Below are 19,159 nucleotides of genomic sequence, written 5' to 3'. Positions count from 1 at the left end.
CTACAGGTCTTTTCTATATGAAGACAAATCACTCATCCAAGCTGCAGGAATTTTTTTTTCCCCACCTTCAATTTGGTGGAATTTTACTGGCTGCTGTTGCTCTAACTAGCTGTAATGAAATATCACTAGTGATAAGCCTGTTTCAGCTCCTTAAAAGAGAGAAAAAAAACCAACCAACCAACACAAAACCAAAAAACCCACATGGACAAAACCTACCAACCACACACAATCTCCTCAGCCCTACGTTGCAGGAGGTTCTCCCTGCCCATAAATAAGGCTGTCTGAACCATCTGAAGCCTTGCCCCATTCCCTGTGTGGACACCTTTGGGCTGAGCACGCTACCAGTTTGGCTATCAAACTGGTCAGGACCATGGATGGGGTCTACTCATATGAGGGTCACTGCAATGTCACACACTAACCCCACAGACCTCAGCAAAATCCCTTCAATCTTTCGATCCTTTATTGGAACTAGACCACACAGAGTTCTCTAGATATTTTCAGGGATCTGCACATACCCCAGACTCCCTGGAAACTAACTGCTAACTAGGCAGAAGAGCATGTGCTTCATAATGAAATAACTTTTTTTTTTTTTTTAAACTCAGATTCCACCTAAAAAGTAGATTCTGTACCCTTATGGGGCGAATGACTTCATAATCAACACAGTCTAGTTACTATGCCTTCTCATAGATTTCTTTTGAAACCATCATTCCAGCTGACATACTGGACTGAGACTTAACTGAAGAGGCTGACAGCTCTGCAAGAGGATCTAAAATAAGTCTAAGAGCCTCACCCCTAACTATCTACTGCTGGTTCACCTGAAAGAAAGAAAAGACACATTTTTCAAAATCCAGGCAACAATCTAAGAGAAAAACAAAGCACCCAACAAGGCCTGAACTGAAAAGCTCTTAGTGACTCAGCAGGAAGATAAAAAGTCCTTGGGAAATTTTTCCCAGCACCAGCTGTCTGAACTGGCCGGAGTGAACTCTCATTTCTCATAGCTTGGAAGTGGGAAAGGAAGAGCAAGCATTCTAGCAGGAAGGAATCTGCCCTGGAATAACACCTCCAGCAAAGCAAATCTTAGTATGAGAGGAAATGGCCTCAAGCTGCGCCAGGGGAAGTTTAGGTTGGATATTAGGAAAAACTTCTTCATTGAGAGGGTAGTCAGGCACTGGCACAGGCTGCCCAGGGAAGGGGTTGAGTCCCCATCCCTGGAGGGATTTAAAAGAAGGGTAGACGTGGTGCTCGAGTACGTGGTTTAGTGGTGGACTTGGCAGTGATAGGTTAACAGTTGGACTCGATGATCTTAAGGGTCTTTTCCAACCTTAACGATTCTATGATTCTATAAATCTTTCCCCACTGCTGTCACAGGGGTTATAGTCTTTGGAAAGCACCAAGACCTTTCCTTTAATTCCAGATGAAATTCGACCAGCACAATGTCCACAGGCAACTTCAGGCTCCACCAAAGGAGTCTGAAGCATGGACCTACAAACAAGCATGAACAGTTCATAAACTTCGTGCAAGCCCACTGCAGGGAGCTGACCTGTCCCCTTAGTCCTGGATTCAGAATACTTCCACTGCAGTAAGCATGTTTACACCAACACGGGGCTGGACAGAAACATCAGACTCATAGCCCTAGTTTTAAAAACCAAGAAATAAAACAGAGCCCCTTCCCGCGCTATCAACAGATCTGATAAGGAGCGCCACTTGCTGTTTCACTTTGCCACTTACATACGATGTTTTGGACTCTGCGTCCCAGCAGTCACAGGCATAATGAGCCATCTCATTCTCCATATGCTGTCGGAAGCGCAGCTTCTCTGGGGATACACCGACCTTTGTAAGGAAGAGGTAGATTCTGCCAATGAAGTAACCGAGAACGGAGTTATTGATCACACCCTGGAAAGGGAAAAAGCAGGAAGAAAAAAAAACAGATAGACATTAATTCCTCAGGAAGCAAAGTCACGATCTGTTGCAGTTCTGCAGACAACCTGACATGTTACAGACAGAACTTCTTGCAGCTGCCTGTGATAAAGTACTATGTCTCCCCTGAAACTATTACATCTTTTCAAATTCACCTAGTGCCACTGGTAGTATCTCCATCTGAACAAAACAGTAAGTTACTATTACTCTAGGACTCATCACTAACTGTCTCTGAAGAATATGCCCTGAAAATACCCTGCTGTATCCAACAATGCGGTGACTGGTATTGCAACACCGCACGGGAATTGCAGTTATGGCTCAGGAGCCCCCAGCCGCTGTACCCTACAGTTCACAGCTGCAATACAACAGGGAGGTGGTGTTCTTTTTTTTTGCCTTTTTTTGTTTGTTTGCTTTTTGTTTTTTTTTTTGTTTGTTTGTTTGTTTTTTTGTTTGGGTTTTGGGGGGCAGTGTTTTGGTAGATTTTTATTTGGGGTTTTAGGGGTGGGGTGGAGGGGGTTGGTAAACCTACTCATTCATCATTTGCATGAATGGACCATCAGGTAGTGAAACCCCAACATGCAAGCCACATACTGATGGGGGCCAGCAGCTGAGCATTAGATTCCCAGTCACTGCTGAGCTTTTGGCAGATATTAGTATTCCTTACTCTTCCTCTCCCATTACCTAAGTGTGAAACTTAACCTCTAACCACTACACCAGCACCACCTGCAGCCTTTCATTACTGATAATAAGGGCCAGGCTTGGATCTCAGTCACACCGTTTCACTGATGAGAACTGACTCTTAAATCTGGGAGCAAACCCCAAATGGCACCGACACAACAGTTTGTAACTTAGCCTTGAGAGCAACATTGAAAAGAGCAAGCTCCATGTGCTTGCAAGAGGAACATTACCTGTTGGACAGCATCTCCCAGCCGCATTACGTGGGCGGACTGCCCGCTGACCTGGGCCTTGGAAGAGTACAGGAGGATGTTGAGATCTGCCACATTCTGAAATTTGGGGTGATTTTTTTCACTGGGATCCACAAAGTGCTCAATTTCTGCCATGGTGAACTCCCTAACGGGAACACAAACAACTGTGTGTATTAAATATTTCATGCATTAGCCACAGCCCTTCTAGTAAATGATCATGCTTTAGCCTCTCACAAGCAAGTCAGTAGTTTAAAAACACATGCAAGCCCAGAGCCAAGACAATGTATAGACTGGTACACGAACCAGTCTCGACACTGGATTTAATTTCATCTTCAAATTCCTAATAAAACTTTCTACAAATTCATCTAGAGATCTCCACGCCATGGTTATCACCACTGTGATTCAGAGCAGAGACTATCACCTTTGGAAATACTTCCAGAAGTCCTCTGGAGTTTTTCCAGACTGCTATGATGCTCATATTAGAAGTACACATTTCCTACAGGGTCAATAAAGACTAATCCACTGATTAACTAAGTAGCCTTAACTCATATTAGAGGTGTCCAAAATAGCCAGGCGAGGTGATAATTTTTTGAAGATACTCATAATGCTACATTCAGCAATGGTGTACATCCTGTTTTAAGAACTTGTCTTTAATACATCTATACTCATACATTGATCCTTAGCCGCCTTGCTCGAAATCACTTTACACCGAATTAACTTATTATCAAGAACCTTTAAAAAAGCTCTAGGTAATCATTAACCTTAAGTCACAGGCATCAGGATGTAATTTGCTATGATAGCCTAATAACACAGTCTCCAATAAATGTGCCACAAGCGTATAATTTATATTTGACTGAAAATGCATTTCAATGAGAAAAGTTCATGTTTCCAGATGTGCAAGAGAGAACAGGAGGACACCCCTAGTGCTAACGATCCCACTGCCTCTCAGTGACATTTATGGCACCATATTAATCAATTACCACGTTTACAACACATACTGCCTGTGTGTACGACAGAACCACGCTGGCTGTACATGGGAGCTCTTGTTCCAAATTAGATGGAAGAGACTTCTGTTCAGAATAGTTCAGTTAAAATACAGTTATCCTTAATGAAATGAAATGCAATAATCACTTTTATCCTGAGACAGAAAGCTCTGAAAGTAATTCTCAATAACCCTGAGCTTTCCTGCTTGACTGATCTTGGGACACAAACACATGTCCCGAATCAACTTCTTCTCTGTAGTAAGCTGCAGAACTGCAGAATCTGCAGAACTGAGACAAGGAGATACTGCTGCAAGGTGAATTGTGTTTTGATTCCAGATTTCAGTTTTAAAGTAAATCGCATGAACATAATTAAACAAGCAAAGCTGCATGTCCCATAGAGAACACAGCTATCTTCAATATGATTTGTTTAGATTATGATGGAAGCCAAATTTTGTTAGTAAAAGTGAGTTTAATCTAGGTGTTTCCAATACAACAGCTATTTCAGAGATCCTACTTCTCACCAGCCAGGCTTAGACAGAATTCTATAGTTAAAACCTTAACTAAATGAGTTCTTTGCCCGTGAACCCTGAGACTCACCAGGCACATTATCAGGAGCCCTCTGGAAGAAAGCACTAATGTGAAACAATCACGTACAAACACTGAAACAAAAGGAAGGTGCTACCTGCTCCCAGGTACCCTTCTGTTCAAAGAGGAAATTTGCAGTACCTCACTCTGATAAGGCCGGAGCGGGGTGAGATTTCATTTCTGAAGGAGTTTCCAATCTGGGCAGCAGCAAAAGGCAGTTTGCCTTGGTTAAACTCCAGAAGACGTTTGAAGTTGAGGAATATTCCCTGTGCAGTTTCTGGCCTCAGATAGCTGAAAGAAGACGGGTGAAGAGGAAAATTCAGGAAGATAAAAGGGTGGGGAAAGCAGTGAGAAAAGAAAAACATGGTTACTACAAAACCTGAAGGTGGTACTTTTTCTCTTAAGTCTTTTAACTCTGAACACAAAACAATGAAGCAATAGACTGAGGGGAAAAACACAAACAAACATCAGCTGCAGCCAAAATACAGCGCTCCATAGTTATTCCCAAAAGTAAACTGGATGACTTGGCTGCTTTTGAGATGCAAGCATGGAAAAAGAGATGTTTGAATGAAATGCAGTGGCCAGTTACATCACGGAGGTCAGAGGGAATGTACCCTCCTTGCCTTTCCTATGTAGGCCTGAGCTATACCAGGCTGCTTACAAACGAGGATTTTGCAGGCAAACTGTGACTACATCTCTGCTGTTACACGAACTGTGAAGTGGCTTTACTGTAAGGCTCCTACAACCCCTACGGTGATTTGAGACTTCCACAGAGAATACAACCTACACAGCCTATTTCATGTACTACACTGGAGAACACATAGGACACGTATCTCTGGTCCCATCCCAGAACATACGCAAGAATCATTCTTCACTCTTCAATAGCAGTTTTAGTTTTGGAGACCCCAACTCAAGAAGTAGCCTCCACGTTCTCACACACTAACTACAAACACCTGGTAAATGATGCTACCACTGGATCACCCTGCTAATTAACTTCATCCCGAAACAGGTACACTGAAGCAGGCTGTCTATAGCCATGAAGCTGCTGACAATTGGGGACCCAACGTTAACTGGCTTTATGGAAATAACTCCAACCAGCAAGGGCATAGCTATGATCCACACAGTCTGCTGCTTCAAGTATTTTTGTGGTTCTGCAACAGCTCCTTGTTTCTCCTACCTTTCAGAAAGACTACAAGGAATGCTAAGCTGCCAGAGAAGACTGGGACTGAAAGGTAGGAGAAGGCTACTCAAGAAGAAATTGTATATTTCAATCCTTTTTCAGACTTCATTTTTATTCCAAGTGATGCAGAATATAAAGAAAGGAGAGCGTAAGCACAATGAGATTAGTACCTACCCAGGCATGTTTCCTCCAGGCCCAATGGAGGTCTTGAACATCAGATTGAAAGAAACAGGAGGGGACAGGTCATTCCCCGTGATAGGTGATTTCACGTTGTAGTTCACAAAGAGGTCTGCAAGTTCTTGCTGGCCATAGTTGTCCAACTAATATCAAAACACAGGAGAATTACTGTAATTACTAGACAAGATAACAGGAATGAATTCCGTCTTTTTCATCTTTTACTGAGCATGATCCACAGCTCTGAATCACCCGGCCAAAATGTTTCCTTTTAACCTAAATTTTCAAACAAGCTAAAGTTTGAACTGGTGATAGAATACACTGCACATCTGCAAACCCATTTTAGTAATATAGGTCCACGACTCAGTCATACCACAGAAAGTCTAAAGTCTATATAGAAACGCAAGCACTGAGCATAAGAGTGGGTGTAAAGCAGCAGAAAAGTCATTGGGACTGCATCACCACCCACCAGTAGCTTCTTTTGAACAGTTTCAGCTAAAATATGGGGAGCAGCGTGTTGGGAAGGAAAAAAATACAGCGATGAGAGAGAAGAGAGCTAAAATTTCAGCAGTGCTTTGTCTGCCTTCATTTCTCTTTCCTCTGTTGCATGAAACACAATATTCAAGCTATGCATTAGATGCTCTCTTTTAGAGCTGTTCTGCATTTTTGTTAAATAGAGCAAATCTGCAGCACAGGGATTCTTGGTGCAAGATTTTCCATTTGCTCTGAAAAACATTTGGTAATGACTGGACACTTTCACAAGTGGGATAATGTCAGCCCCTTCCAGAACCTTACCTTCCCCTTCCTCTGGAAGATGGGAATCAAGCAGTAGTAGAACCACAGATCTAACTGCAACCTAACCACACAAAAGTTGCCATTTCTGGCATTATTTTGTGCATTTATGTACTAGCCTTTTGCAAATGTACATTTAACTGTAGTTTCTAGACTTAAGTACCACAAAGGATCCCTAACTGAACAGTACACCAATGATTTAACACTCGTTTAAAATCAAATGAGCTGCTTCTAGCATTAATTGTCATCGTCCTTCATATATTAGCGAAAACTCAAGACAGGAGATAAAAAGAGTTTATTAATAGAGGGATTCCCCTAAAGGATGGTCAAAGTTCAGCATTGTAGTGTGGAAAACCTAATGACAGCTGCTCAGTGATGCCATACACTGGGAAAAAAAAAAGTTGCTCTTTCTGGAAGGAAATATTCATTCTATGCATGGCTCTGGAAGCATTTATCCTAGAAGTCATGAGAAAAAAGCAAAGTAAGAAAAAACCAATTAAAATAAAGGCAAATGTCTGCACAGCTGCTCAGGAATGTCAGCCTGGAGCACCAACTACTCTCACAGTAAACAAAGGAAAAATCTGTGCAGGGTGCTAGAGACAGAGGAAGAAATGTCAAGTGCTTGAAAGCTGAGACAACTTTAAAACATACCAATTCAGTGCTAAGGTGATTCAGAAAAACCCCGACAAAACTTCTCATCATCTCTGTTCCTTTGTATCATAATCCCACAGTGAGGAATTTACAAAGGTAAAGGAGGGATTGAGAAGAAACACGCTTTTTGCCAGGGTGTGAAGTGGCACAGAGCAGACAAGCTCCAAGAACAGAGCTTCAGCCCTACCAGCCCAACATTCGAGAGACTAATTGATAGCAATAACTCTCCAAAACAGCAGAAGGAGGGAGATGCAATTAACCAGCAAGTTCACAGTATTTGTTAACCAGTAAGTTTTCAGTATTTAGGAGCATGTACAGCCCAACAAGTATCTCTCAGGTAAAGACTTTTGAGCATTTTCCGAGACACAGAAGGGATATCGCCTCTGGACTCAGCGCACCCCACATCCTCTGTTACACACACATACCTGAAGCATTCACCTCTCTATGCAGGCACCTACCTGTGTCAGAACATTTTCCATTTCTGCCTTTTTCTCTGCTGTGCACTTCTTGTCAGACATAAGCTTTTGCAGGTGAGCTGTAAGCAAGAAAAGTATGTAGCAAGTTTATACTGCAACCCCATCACTTGACCCCAATGTAAAGCTAGACAGATCAGAGGGATCCTCCAGGATAAGTGTACGTCCACCAGTTGTCTTGCTGTTGTCTATCAGGGTAATTCCACTCATGTCATCAGGGCAATGCTGATCTACAGCAGAGAAGCTGCACCAGTTCGCTGTACTGGTGTGCCACAGGGAAAACAACAGGTCCTTATCTAGTTTCTTTCCAATACTCATTCCTCTAACCCCAAGCAATGGCTTTGTAGTCCCTTTCTCCTTATTTTCTTTCTGTACAGACTGGAAATTAAAAGCAATGTCTGATCCCGAGCCAGCAAGGCTAATTTTACCCAAATGCACTCAGAGGCACGTAGTGACTTGGTACAGTAGGGTTAGACTGCATTCCACTGTAAAGCACAGCATCCTCCATGAGTTACAAAGGCAGACAGTGATGCCAAGACTTCCCACTCTCATTTGAAAAAAGCAATCTGACTTTTTAGTGGCAGTAACAGCAGGTGGCTGTGATGGGCTGCAGAAGAGACAGGGACACTTGTTTATGATGCTGTTCAGGCGCAAAGTGGGCAGAGGTTAGATGGGCTTCTTTGGTTTTTTTTTTAATAAAACAAAAATTCTAACTGAATATTACGAAAACAGCTTTAATGCCAATATAGATTGTTCTACATACTTAACTTCCAAGGAAAAGGCTAGAAAACTAGGGAGCACAACTCACTTCAACCTAGAGCGCAACAATCCTTCCTTTCACAACGGAGCTGTAGATTAAAAAGTTTTCAAATAGGTTTCTTATTTCTAAGATGCCTTCATGTGATATTTTTTTTTTTTTTAACAAATTTTAATCAATAACCAGAAAGAAGTGTGAAGACTTTGCAAACCTAAGAAATGCCTGAAGTCTATTTAGGATTCCCAAAAGCCAGCTGAGTTCTAAGGTATACGGAAGTCAGCAGCTGCTGTGTAATTGACCTTTGCATAGGGAAAGCATGCTCTGTCCCCTTATATTGTCATTAAATCATTTCTCAGTTCTGAACAAAAAGCAACTGAAACTCAAGAAAACTAAGACCAGAACACAGTAGAGAACAGGAACCTTGTTATATAGGGAGTCCTCAGCTTAGACAACACGGTAACCTTTTATGGCCTGATGACACAGGGTTTTATAAGAAGTGACCCAACTATGGTTTCACTAGAGATCCTGTTCCTCGTTAAGACACTAACACAACATTTGTGTGGAACTGAGAACTTACAGGATCTTTGGTATGGTATGATTAATGAACTACAAACACAAGTATGAAAGACTGGCTACACCAACTGGCCTTCCTTGAGAAAGATACTCTTTTCCCATGTTTGTACCACTGCAAGAAATCCCCAAGCCCACTTAGCCTTGGAACAAAACCAAACCTTTTAAGAGATGATCAGCACGAAAACATTCCCCATTTTTCACATCTTTCACCATGAAGTCAGCAAACTTGTCTACATGGCCAGAAGTCCTAGAAAAGATGATACAAAGAAGGAACATGAAAGCTGCCACCGGACAGCCCCGGGTACTGCGTGATCCCCGTGGACAGACCATTATCAGAGAGAAGTCCTTCAAACTATGTGCCCAAACTGCAGGCTCACTCTTGCTTCAGATTATAGATTGACATTGAACAGTACCATCCCACAGAAAATCAGATCTGTGAGAAAGTATCAATCCATCTAAATCTTAAAATGTGTCACACTTAGTGCCTTTAGGAACTGCATTGTGATCGAAGCAAGACATAGATGCAGTTGTGAGGAGTAACCAGTAGTTTAGTGGACAGATTCCCACTATTTCATACCCGTGACCCATGAAAGCTTCTGCCCATTATGCTGTGACCCATACAAAGTAACGCAGTTGACTCAGCTCAGACTCTCATTCTAAAAGCTCCTGCAATATTTAGCAAACCTGTGGGTAGTCTTAGTGGAGATACGTGGAGGTGAAAGGGTCCAGACTCTGAACCATGCTCTCACCCTGGAAGACGGTCCCTCTACCTGGTCTGCGGATAAAAAGAGGGCTTCAATCCCCAGGGCTACAGAAGCATCATTTGCATTCAGAGCTCAATTAACACATTGCATATTGCCAGCCCTCCACAGAGAAGGGAAAAACAGCCAAGCAACCTGGCCACTGCCCTAGACTATGACCCAGGTGTCCCAGATTTAGGCAAGTCATCTAATCCTTTTTCTTGTCTTCTTGATCTTTTAGAAAAAGGGATAATGGCAATTTCTCACCTAATGGGACTGCTAGGAGACATCAAGACATTAGACTCTCAGACACAAGTCCCACTGCTCTCCCTGATTTATGGAAGAACAGCTTCTCACACTGACCTGTGCACTGATATCTAATTATTTTGCACTGCAATGGGGTATGAAATTGGGTGACCCAGTCTCAAGATCCCTGTGGGTAATTTTACAGAAGACTGTAAAAAGCAACTATGACCAGAAATTACATGCTGCAGAAAAAAAAGACCCATATTTACTTCAGAACCGGCTCTGGTGTGAGCATGGTACAGTCAATCTCCAGGATTTGCTCTTCCTGAATAAAGTGCTGTCTCCACGCCTGGATGATGTTGTTCTTCAAAGCACACCCAACAGGCCCAAAGTCATACAGACCACTGACTCCTGCAAAGAAAAAAAGGTAAAAAAAAAAACATGGTAGGTGTGAGATTGTATGAACCTGCATTGTTTGGAGGAAAAGTCCTCCCTTCTCAGTGTTTCCATCAGTTGATTTAAGCATGAGGTAATTTTCTGAGAATGAAGCATCAGCTTCTTTGCGCTAAGCAGAATATGGAATGTGTCTCACTGTAGTACTTTTTTACATGAAGACCCATGACATAAAGGCTGAAACTAAACTCCATGAAGCACCTAGACAGACACTGTCCTACACACTAACCAATACAGTTCAGTCGCAGAGCACACTGGGGCGTCAGGTAGTGGTAGAAGCTGAAACTGACAAATACCTGCAACCAACAACTGTAAAAGCCACCCTCCCTCCACCAATACACTATGTTTCGTGAAGAGTTTTTGTGGGAGCAACCTATCTGAAAGAGGAATCTGAATACAGAGGTGATAATGCATGTGCCAAAGCAATTCGTTATTGTCAGCAATAAAGCATATCTGCCAATCACTAGTTCAGGCACAAAGATAAAAAAAAGAAAAAGAAAAAGCCAATAAAACAACCTAGAGTATTTATTTTAGTATTTTAGGTGAAAGAGCAGTAATGACACAAGCACCGTGCTGCCCCCCTGAGCTGCTCAAATCAGCCACCTGAAGAGATTCAACAGACACATTCGTTCACGTGTTCAATAAAGTTCATTGACAAAGTTCATTAAGGTAACAGGTTCTAAAGTTCACAGTAGTTTTGAGCATAATCTTGCTCAGATAGGGATGAATCGTTATGAGGAAATAAGCTGATCACTTCCTTAAATGCCAAAACACCCTACTCCTCTGAAAAGAAATCATCTTCTACAATGTAATGCTCAGAACCTGCATCCTAAAGTCCACTCATTTACATTCAGAAAGTGAAAGGCAAATTTTGAACCCTCTCCCCACCCAAAGACTTTAGGAAGGAGGAAACTTTTGAAAGGCTTACAGATTCAAGCAGGACAGTTTAAAGCCAACTTTAAAAAAAAATTATTTTACATTGCATTAATATAACATCGCGAGAGTACAGCATTTCACACAGCTAGAAGACCAGAACATTAGCCTAAAGGGATTAAAATGTATGTTTCTTCAAGTCTGTACCTCCATAAATAGAAAAGGCTTGATCATAGAAAAACCTCCTTTTCAGGGTGTCTTCCATTTTAACTCTGTCCACAATGTCATCTTTGGGCTGTAAGGCCAGCTCCTGTAATTCAAGCAAACCGAAAACAGTTAATAGCTCCAGTTTCTGGCAGAAGGACAAATCCTCTCCATTCACCACTATGAGTCAAAAGTCTGTAAAGACCATTTTGAAGCAAAGGTATCCTGCCAACATGTTCATTTTCCAAAGAGGAATTGTCACACTGAGATTCAAGTGCTCACTTACGAACATGATTGTCTGAATGCAGCATTTTTAGACACTCGAGGTGGACTCACCTGCCCTAACTTTCAGACAACTACGTCTGAGCTAGTTATCCTCAGCTTTCTTTACAATCAATGGAGAGAAATGGCAATTTCTAAAGCAATTCTTCTGACCTATTTCCCCCTTCCGACTACAAAAAAAAGCTTAAAGTGACTAGCTCAGACTACAAACATCTAACTCTCAGTATATATGAAGCCTTCAATAAAGCGTACCTCACATGGAAGCATTTTTACCACAAAGGTTACGAACATCATCATCCTTGTGCTCTGCCAAAGGCGCGTATTTAGCTACTTGTACAAAGCGTATCTATTTGCAAAATGTAGGCTTTCACAAATATGGCCCCCCGCACTCAGAAAATTTAGTTACAGAATGCCTAAATGCCCTGACTAGATTCTGTGAAAATGTTTTACAGCAGACTCACTATTTTATCTGAAAACCTATGATTTTTGCAACCAAATCCCTTAGTGAAGTCAACAGACTTGAAAGATTTTCTTCAACAACAGATGTTTTGATAATTAAAGCAGAGTTAAGCCAAGAAGTTCAATAAATTAATTCAGATCCTCGTAAGTGGCTAACGCTACCATTTTGAACAGCCTTTTGGTAACAAAGAGTATTGTATGACCAAGAATTTCAAAGTTTTCTTTTCTGAGCATCTATAAAGACAAATAAACGTGGTCTAATTTTAAAAGCACTGTACCTCTGCTGCTCCCATGAATTAGCATAAGCCAAGGAGTAACTTTGCACGAGAGACAGAAAGAGTCAAAGACAGGCAGAGGGCACAGAGACAGGCAAGCACGAGAACAGTACTTTTAAAGCATGGAAAGGGAATCCATTTGGCACTCTCTGCGTAAAAACATAGAATCACATTTCACAATGACCAGGGTTTCTTAACAGAAAGGATGGCTTTTGCCTAGAGATGGACTGGAGAAGAGCAACAGTGACACAGCCCAATTCTGAACTGGCAGGGAGAAATGGCCAGCAGCACAGGAGTAATTGGAGTAGGTATAGAATTCTGCAGAGCTCCTCTTCTACCACCTAAGAAGTCAAAGAAACAGTCTCTTCTATCTGGCATACATTCATAAACATAAATATATTCATAAATAGAAGGCAGAAAAGCACCCGTGTTAGCCTCCATGGGCAAGAAAGACCCTGTACAGGAGCAGAATCATCTATTGACTTAAGATATGGGTTGAGGACATAAAGCCAACGAATTTTAAACACTCAAGTGCTCTGCCGTGTTCAAAGCTCCAAATTCAGAACCACTCTGCTATCTTTAAGTCGGAATCACAGGGCTTGAAAACTCTACCAGCAGCTGCTAAAGCTAACGAGCATTCGCACTGCTGCCTTCTGCAAAAGTTGCAAGTGCTGTGATGCATTGCTGGAAACACTGTCAAGAGAGAAAGACTATATCAGAGTGCTGCACTCACAAGGGCAGACGCTGCGTTTGCAAGGTCATTCTTGCACTGACAGGGATACAGCCCACAGAAATTGTGTAACTGGCAAGCACGCCTCTACGCTGCATCCTACAGGCACTCTTCCAACAGAAAGGTGGGGCTCACAGGGATACCAGGACTCCTAACCTGCCTTGCTATGTCTCTCTACGTCAAGCTTCCGAGGGCTGGGAAACAGAATTGGGAAAGCATTTAGAAACTATTTATTCCAGGATGACCTAGCTATCAATACAGGTTTAATGCAATGGTTTCAAAGCACATTTCTATGTTGAATACTAAGTAAAAATGACATCTTTTTACTTGGGTTAAATGTATGCAGACAGGTAGCCATAACGCCAGACCTGACAGAGGGCACTAACTGTTCGCCTCGCATGACTCTGTAGGACAAATAGGGTCAAGTGGTTTCAACTCGGGTATACTCACATTCTCACAGTAAGTTCGTTGCAAGCAGCGGTGTATTTATTTATTTATTCATTTATTTTTAAGAGTACCGCCAAAGCACAACTACATTTTTATATGTAATACAAATTAGAAAGAAGCTTGCAGTTTCCTGGGTGAATCTACACACCTGACTGTTGTTACGCTTCAGGAGTTTCTTTTTGTTGTTTCAGTCTGAGAAGGGAAGGGAAGCACGCAGGAAGTGTATTTTTACTTGTTTATTGATCTAGAGATAAAACAAACTTGAAGGTCCACCATTTCATGTACAGAAAGACTTTTCAGAGCACAATCACATTTAAAAAAGGGGGCATAATTTCAGTACACCCCTCTCTTTAAGGCTGAGGAAAACCATAGGCTATTTGAAACGCCTCCAAAAACTTTGTTTAAACTGTAGCAAAGAAAATGGTTTCTAAAGAAACATGTTCTATGCCAGTCTGGGAATTTAAATGCTGCACAAAGAATGTGAAGATGAAACTCACTACGGTGAACAGCACGTCCTCTCACTGTGCACAAGAGATCTATACAGTAAAAGAAGATTAGCGACATATACACTGAATTTCAGCTTTGACTATGAACAACCTGAACTCATATTTATTTGTTCGCACACTGTGGTTTAATGCTAACAGACATTAGCGTAACAGATAAAGAACAAAATTGCCACTAGTTGGAAACTTGCAAACTATTTCAGAAGTGATTCAAACGGTCTGCCCTGCTATGACTGTTTAGCCCAAATCAATACTGTAAAAAAGGATTAAGTAGAGATTTTAAGGCTTTTCATACAAAACTGTGGAACTCAAATTTAATTTCCAGACTCACCTTGGCTTCTAGGACCCTCTTCCGAGCTTTGAGCTCTGCTACAGCTTTGTCTATATCCACCTGAGGAGCTTTCTCTTCCTTCAGCTTCCTTACCAGTTCTCCCTAGAAGAAGGAGACAAAACACAAGATATAGGTTCTTTCTTTGAATGCCATAGACGAGAACTCTCTTTCTTTCAGCTCCCCTGGCAATCCAAAAGGAGGGTTTTGTCCTGCCTCCCCGCTCTCCACGCAGGTCTCAAGAGGCTGCTTCAATTGGTAGAAGTGAGAAACACTTATGCATTGAGAGTTAGCAGAACTAGACATTATTACAGAAATTCAACCCTACACACACTGTTGTTAAATCCCAGAGCTGTTATTAAATCTCAGTGTGCAAATATACTCCTTTATGCACCACTTCACGGCAGATTTCCACAAACCCTAGCTTTCTGTCTTTGAGGATGAACTAAGTGGATTCTCAGACAGTTAATACAGGCTTTGTGCCCTCTTTCTCGGTAACAAGGCTTCTCTTTCTTCTACCCCTTCCCTTGCCTTCAAAATTTATGACCATTTTAGACTTCTTTTCCTCTGTCAAATCTGTTCAAAACTGACCAATAAGCACACAAAATTTTAGGAGGAGGTCTCAGAAGACAGACATTTTTAGCCTGAAGTCTAAGCAAAGAAGGCATTGCATTATCTGTAAAAACACGTATTGTTTTTAAAACCTGTCCAGTAACTTTGGGAAAGAATGGAGTGGAAGAAAAAAACCATCAAAAAAACCACAAAAAAAACCCCCAATGCCTAAATATTTCAGAGCTGCAAAACCCTGCAGTGGGCTTACACCAAGGTCTTGACCCGAGTCAAACCAACATCACCTTGTTATGGTTCCACAAAGGTCTCTCTACCCCGTGGGGGCGATTCTCCCCTTTCATCCCAGGGAAGTGCTCAACCCCTAAACACCCAGCACCATGCTTTTCTGAACGTGATCCTCAGCAGTCATGCCCAGCTTGCACTTGGAGATAAATTAATTGAAAGTCTTCCTTTCAGTCCACTCTTCTTCAGCCAAAACCGAGGTCTATCTTGAATTACTGAGAAGGACAAAGGAGCTGACCCAGGAATAAAAAGCAGAGAAAAGTCAATGCCTTCTCAAGTGGGGTGTTCTAAGAATGGGAAGCTCCAAGTTCAGCATTTTTCTTGCATCTTGCACATCTCCGTTACACAAAAAGAAAAAAAAAAAAGAAAAAAAGATCCAAAGAGATGACAACATTTCCACACTACCAGCTTTTTCATAAATTCTGAGCTTTTCTGACAATATTACAGGCAACTGCGAAATCAAAGATAAGAGAATACACAGATTGCCATTCAGTAATCAGATCAGAAAAGCTAAAAGTGCTTCGGAGACTAAGGAGTTCAAAGGCTAATTTTATTAATAAACAGAGGAAGACTCAGAAGACTGCATTAAAACAAACACACACACACACACAGAAAGAAAGAGAAATAAGAATCCTGGTAGGCTCCCTAACCCCATCGCCTACAAGAACAGAACAAATCTGCTGTTTCCTTCCTGTTAACTAGTTATACCAAAACGTGAAACTTTCACACTAGGGCTGAGGACTTCAACTGCCATTCCTGGGTAACGTGGCAGAGGGAGGGATCGGATCTGTTTTTTTTTTTTTTCTTTTAAAGTAGTAAGTCCAAATTGCCTTTGTTGAGCTAGGGGGTCGGCAGTGGGAAAGCATCAAGGTAGCAGCAAAGCAGCGACTGCTGACTCAACGCAGCGAGCACCCTGCTCATGGCTGAGCATCTAAAAACAGCATACAGCAACTCTTTGTCCTGATCTATAAGTAAAAGAGTACTGAGACATACGTAAGGAGAAGAAAAAAAAAAAAAAACACAACTGAAGCAAATAATTATGTTTGCTGACAGGACTCAATCTAATTAAAGCTACGAGCTCGAGCCCAACCCAGAGGAGGAGTGCACAGCAGCACTCGATGTGGCAAATTTTGCTGCAGCTTTGTCCCATAGACCAGTAAAGCAGAGAGGGATCCACCCCTGGATCACGGCAGCTTATTGCATCAGGCACTGCTGCAGGAAGATATGCTGCTCACTTTCCTCTCCATAGGTTAAGAGTCCCTTAGGTTTAATTAAACCGCTTCTCCACGAGCTGATAGAGAAAGTCCTCTGCATCGTAAGGTATCAACTGCCCCTATCTTTGTTACTCCTTCCCTTTCCTCTTGTGCAAAGACCTCACTGAATTACTACTGTCAGCTGTACAACACAATATCTGTGGTCCCAGCTATACGAATTTACCCACAAACCTTTCTTTGGCACCCTACACTCCCGTCCCAATCCCACAGGCAGAAAGAAGGGGTTCATTGATACTTTAAAGGCAAATGACAGCATCCAAGATATAGGATTTTAAAATAAATAAATTGCCTGGTTCTAGAAATCATCATTTTGTTTACAAGAAGCTCTCTTGCCAAGGCATTATGCTGTACAATGATTCATAATAAAAACTCATTGAAGTGCCGGTGCTGGTATAATTAGAGGGCCATAAATCCACTCATTTAATGGGAAAACACAGGCACAAATGTACAAATACCTGGGACACACACGTAGCTCTGTGTGCAGCTAAGCAGACTACGGATTCAGCCACTTAAAGGAGGCGTGCGGGGAACCCACAGGCATAGGTCTTGCTGCTAAAGAGGGAAGAAGGATAGCTTCCACGAGCTGCGAGCAGGCTCCGCTGCCAGTAACGCAGACAGCAAGGGAACCAAGATCAAGATTCACTTAGGAAATAAAAAGACAACCAAATCCTTCTCAGGTAAGAAGGAAGCGAAAGATAATAGCTTCATCTGCGAAGGAGGTGGAAAGAGAATGTGATGCAGTCCCAGCTAACAGGGGACAGCTAGAGAAGTAAGAATGATGAAATGGAAAATGTGCAAAGGAATTAATACCCCTTCCTGTAGCAGGCAAATACACAACTCTAAAGAATGCCATTTACCTCCACCACCCAACACAAACTCAGCTCTAAGGGGAAGTCATCGCGTGACCCTGCTGGATGAGGGAACCTATGCAGGCTGTTTTATAAAGAAAACGTGAAGCGGCGGGGCCCTAAAAGCATGACAGAGTCAGCCCCAGCTTGGGCACAGAAGTCCCATCAGGCCCAGGGGAGGGAAGCCAGGTAGACTGACGCACAGATCCAGTCCTGCAAGGCAGCCCTAACGCCCACCATCACTGAGGCAAGGGGAGAGGGCAGGCCCCCAGCCTGCCAGCCCGCTTCTGCGGGTCCGAGGGGAGACACCTGCGGACCCCGCACCCGGCCCGAAGCCCCGGGCAAACCCACAGGGCCCCTGGGCTGCGGGCTCCCGGCTGGAGCACCGCAGTGCCCCGGAGCGCGGCACCGGAGGCTCGCAAGCCCTGCGGGGCTGAGGGGAGGCACTGCCTTCGCTCCGCAGGGCAGACCCCCCCCCCCCCCGGAGCACACCCCAGGCACGCCGGCAGGGCTCCGGGGGACACGGGGGGCACGACGCCTCCCCACAGAGCCGAGGCAGCGGCCGGCCGCCGCGGGCCCGGAGCTCCGGGCGGCTCTGTCACACACCCGACCCCCTCAGCGAGACCCCCGTCCCCCAGCCGGGACCCCCCACCTCAGGCGGCTCCTCCCCGGCGGGTGTCCCCCCCCTCAGGCGGGGCTCCCCGCTCCTCAGCCGGGCCGAGGCGGGTTACCTGATGCCGCACCGCCTGCCTGAGGGGCGCAAGCAGCGCCTCGGCTTGCGGACCGTCCATGGGGGTCGCGGCCGGGGCGGGCCGGGAGCGGAGCGGGGCGGCGGGCGGGCAGGCGAGGCGGCGCAGGCGGCGCAGGAGGGCGGGCAGGGCGCTACGGGGCGGCAGCGGCATGGAGAGGCGCGGCGCGCCGCCCTGCCCCCCCACGCATGATGAAATCCCGCCCGGCGTAAAACCGGCCCGCGTCCCGCCGCCGCACTTTCCGCACGGGCGGCGGCAGCAGGAGCAGCAGCAGCGGCGGCCGCCGCCGGCCCCGCCGCAGATTCGGCACGGCGCGGTGCAGCGGCGCGCCGCTAGGGGGCGCGCAAGAAGAGGGCCGTTCCCCCGCCCACAGAGCCCGCCGCGGGCCGGGGAAGCGCTGAGGGCCTCGGCGCGGGGGGGGGTGGGGTGGGGTGCGTGTGTTATTTTTTCAATCAGCTGCAGCATTTGAGCTCCAAAAGCTTTGTAATTTTTGGGCTTGGCGGTGTTTTGGTTTTCGCTGATCCACGGTCTTCCCTCCGCTGCCCGGGGAGTGCGGCGGGACGGGGCGGCGGGCCCCTCGGGCCGGGTTTAGGGCAGCGGGCAGGAGGCCAAATCCTGCTGCTTCTTCTGCAGAGCGTGGTGGGAGGAAGGACAACCCCGTGTCAGACCGAGGAGCCGTGACCGGTGCCACAAGGCAACCACCCGTCCTCGGGAATTAAACCCCTCCATGCAGGAGAATCCAAATACCAGTTACACAACACAACATTGAAGACCAATTTAAAACAAACAAACAAAAAAATACACTTCCCACACACCCTTTCCCCGTTGCCCCCATCCTCCTCCTCCTCCTCATCTCCCACCGCCTGGGGCCGGGAGCATGGGCGC

The 19,159-nt window shown here is 44.3% G+C and overlaps 1 protein-coding gene across 1 annotated transcript in view; it reads right to left on the bottom strand.

Moving 5' to 3' along the window:
* GARS1 (glycyl-tRNA synthetase 1) overlaps positions 1–18,496 on the bottom strand; it is a 29,050-nt gene extending 10,554 nt beyond the window's left edge. Inside the window, exons 1-10 of the mRNA XM_087731299.1 lie at positions 18,257–18,496; positions 14,555–14,656; positions 11,531–11,633; positions 10,267–10,408; positions 9,170–9,258; positions 7,667–7,743; positions 5,766–5,911; positions 4,553–4,702; positions 2,826–2,988; positions 1,729–1,893 (exon numbers count right to left, since the gene is read on the bottom strand). Coding sequence (XP_087587425.1) covers positions 1,729–1,893; positions 2,826–2,988; positions 4,553–4,702; positions 5,766–5,911; positions 7,667–7,743; positions 9,170–9,258; positions 10,267–10,408; positions 11,531–11,633; positions 14,555–14,656; positions 18,257–18,427 — 1,308 coding nt within the window. The 5' untranslated portion in view covers positions 18,428–18,496. The remainder of the gene's footprint in view (positions 1–1,728; positions 1,894–2,825; positions 2,989–4,552; positions 4,703–5,765; positions 5,912–7,666; positions 7,744–9,169; positions 9,259–10,266; positions 10,409–11,530; positions 11,634–14,554; positions 14,657–18,256) is intronic.
* Between the last annotated feature and the right edge of the window lie 663 nt (positions 18,497–19,159).

The sequence above is a fragment of the Nipponia nippon genome, unplaced genomic scaffold (genome assembly GCF_047370975.1).
Source record: "Nipponia nippon isolate SJK-2023a ecotype South Korea unplaced genomic scaffold, ASM4737097v1 scaffold_1, whole genome shotgun sequence".
Taxonomy (NCBI): Eukaryota; Metazoa; Chordata; class Aves; order Pelecaniformes; family Threskiornithidae; genus Nipponia; species Nipponia nippon.
Note: the sequence above shows the minus strand (reverse complement) of the source record. Positions and strands in the feature narration are given on the sequence as shown.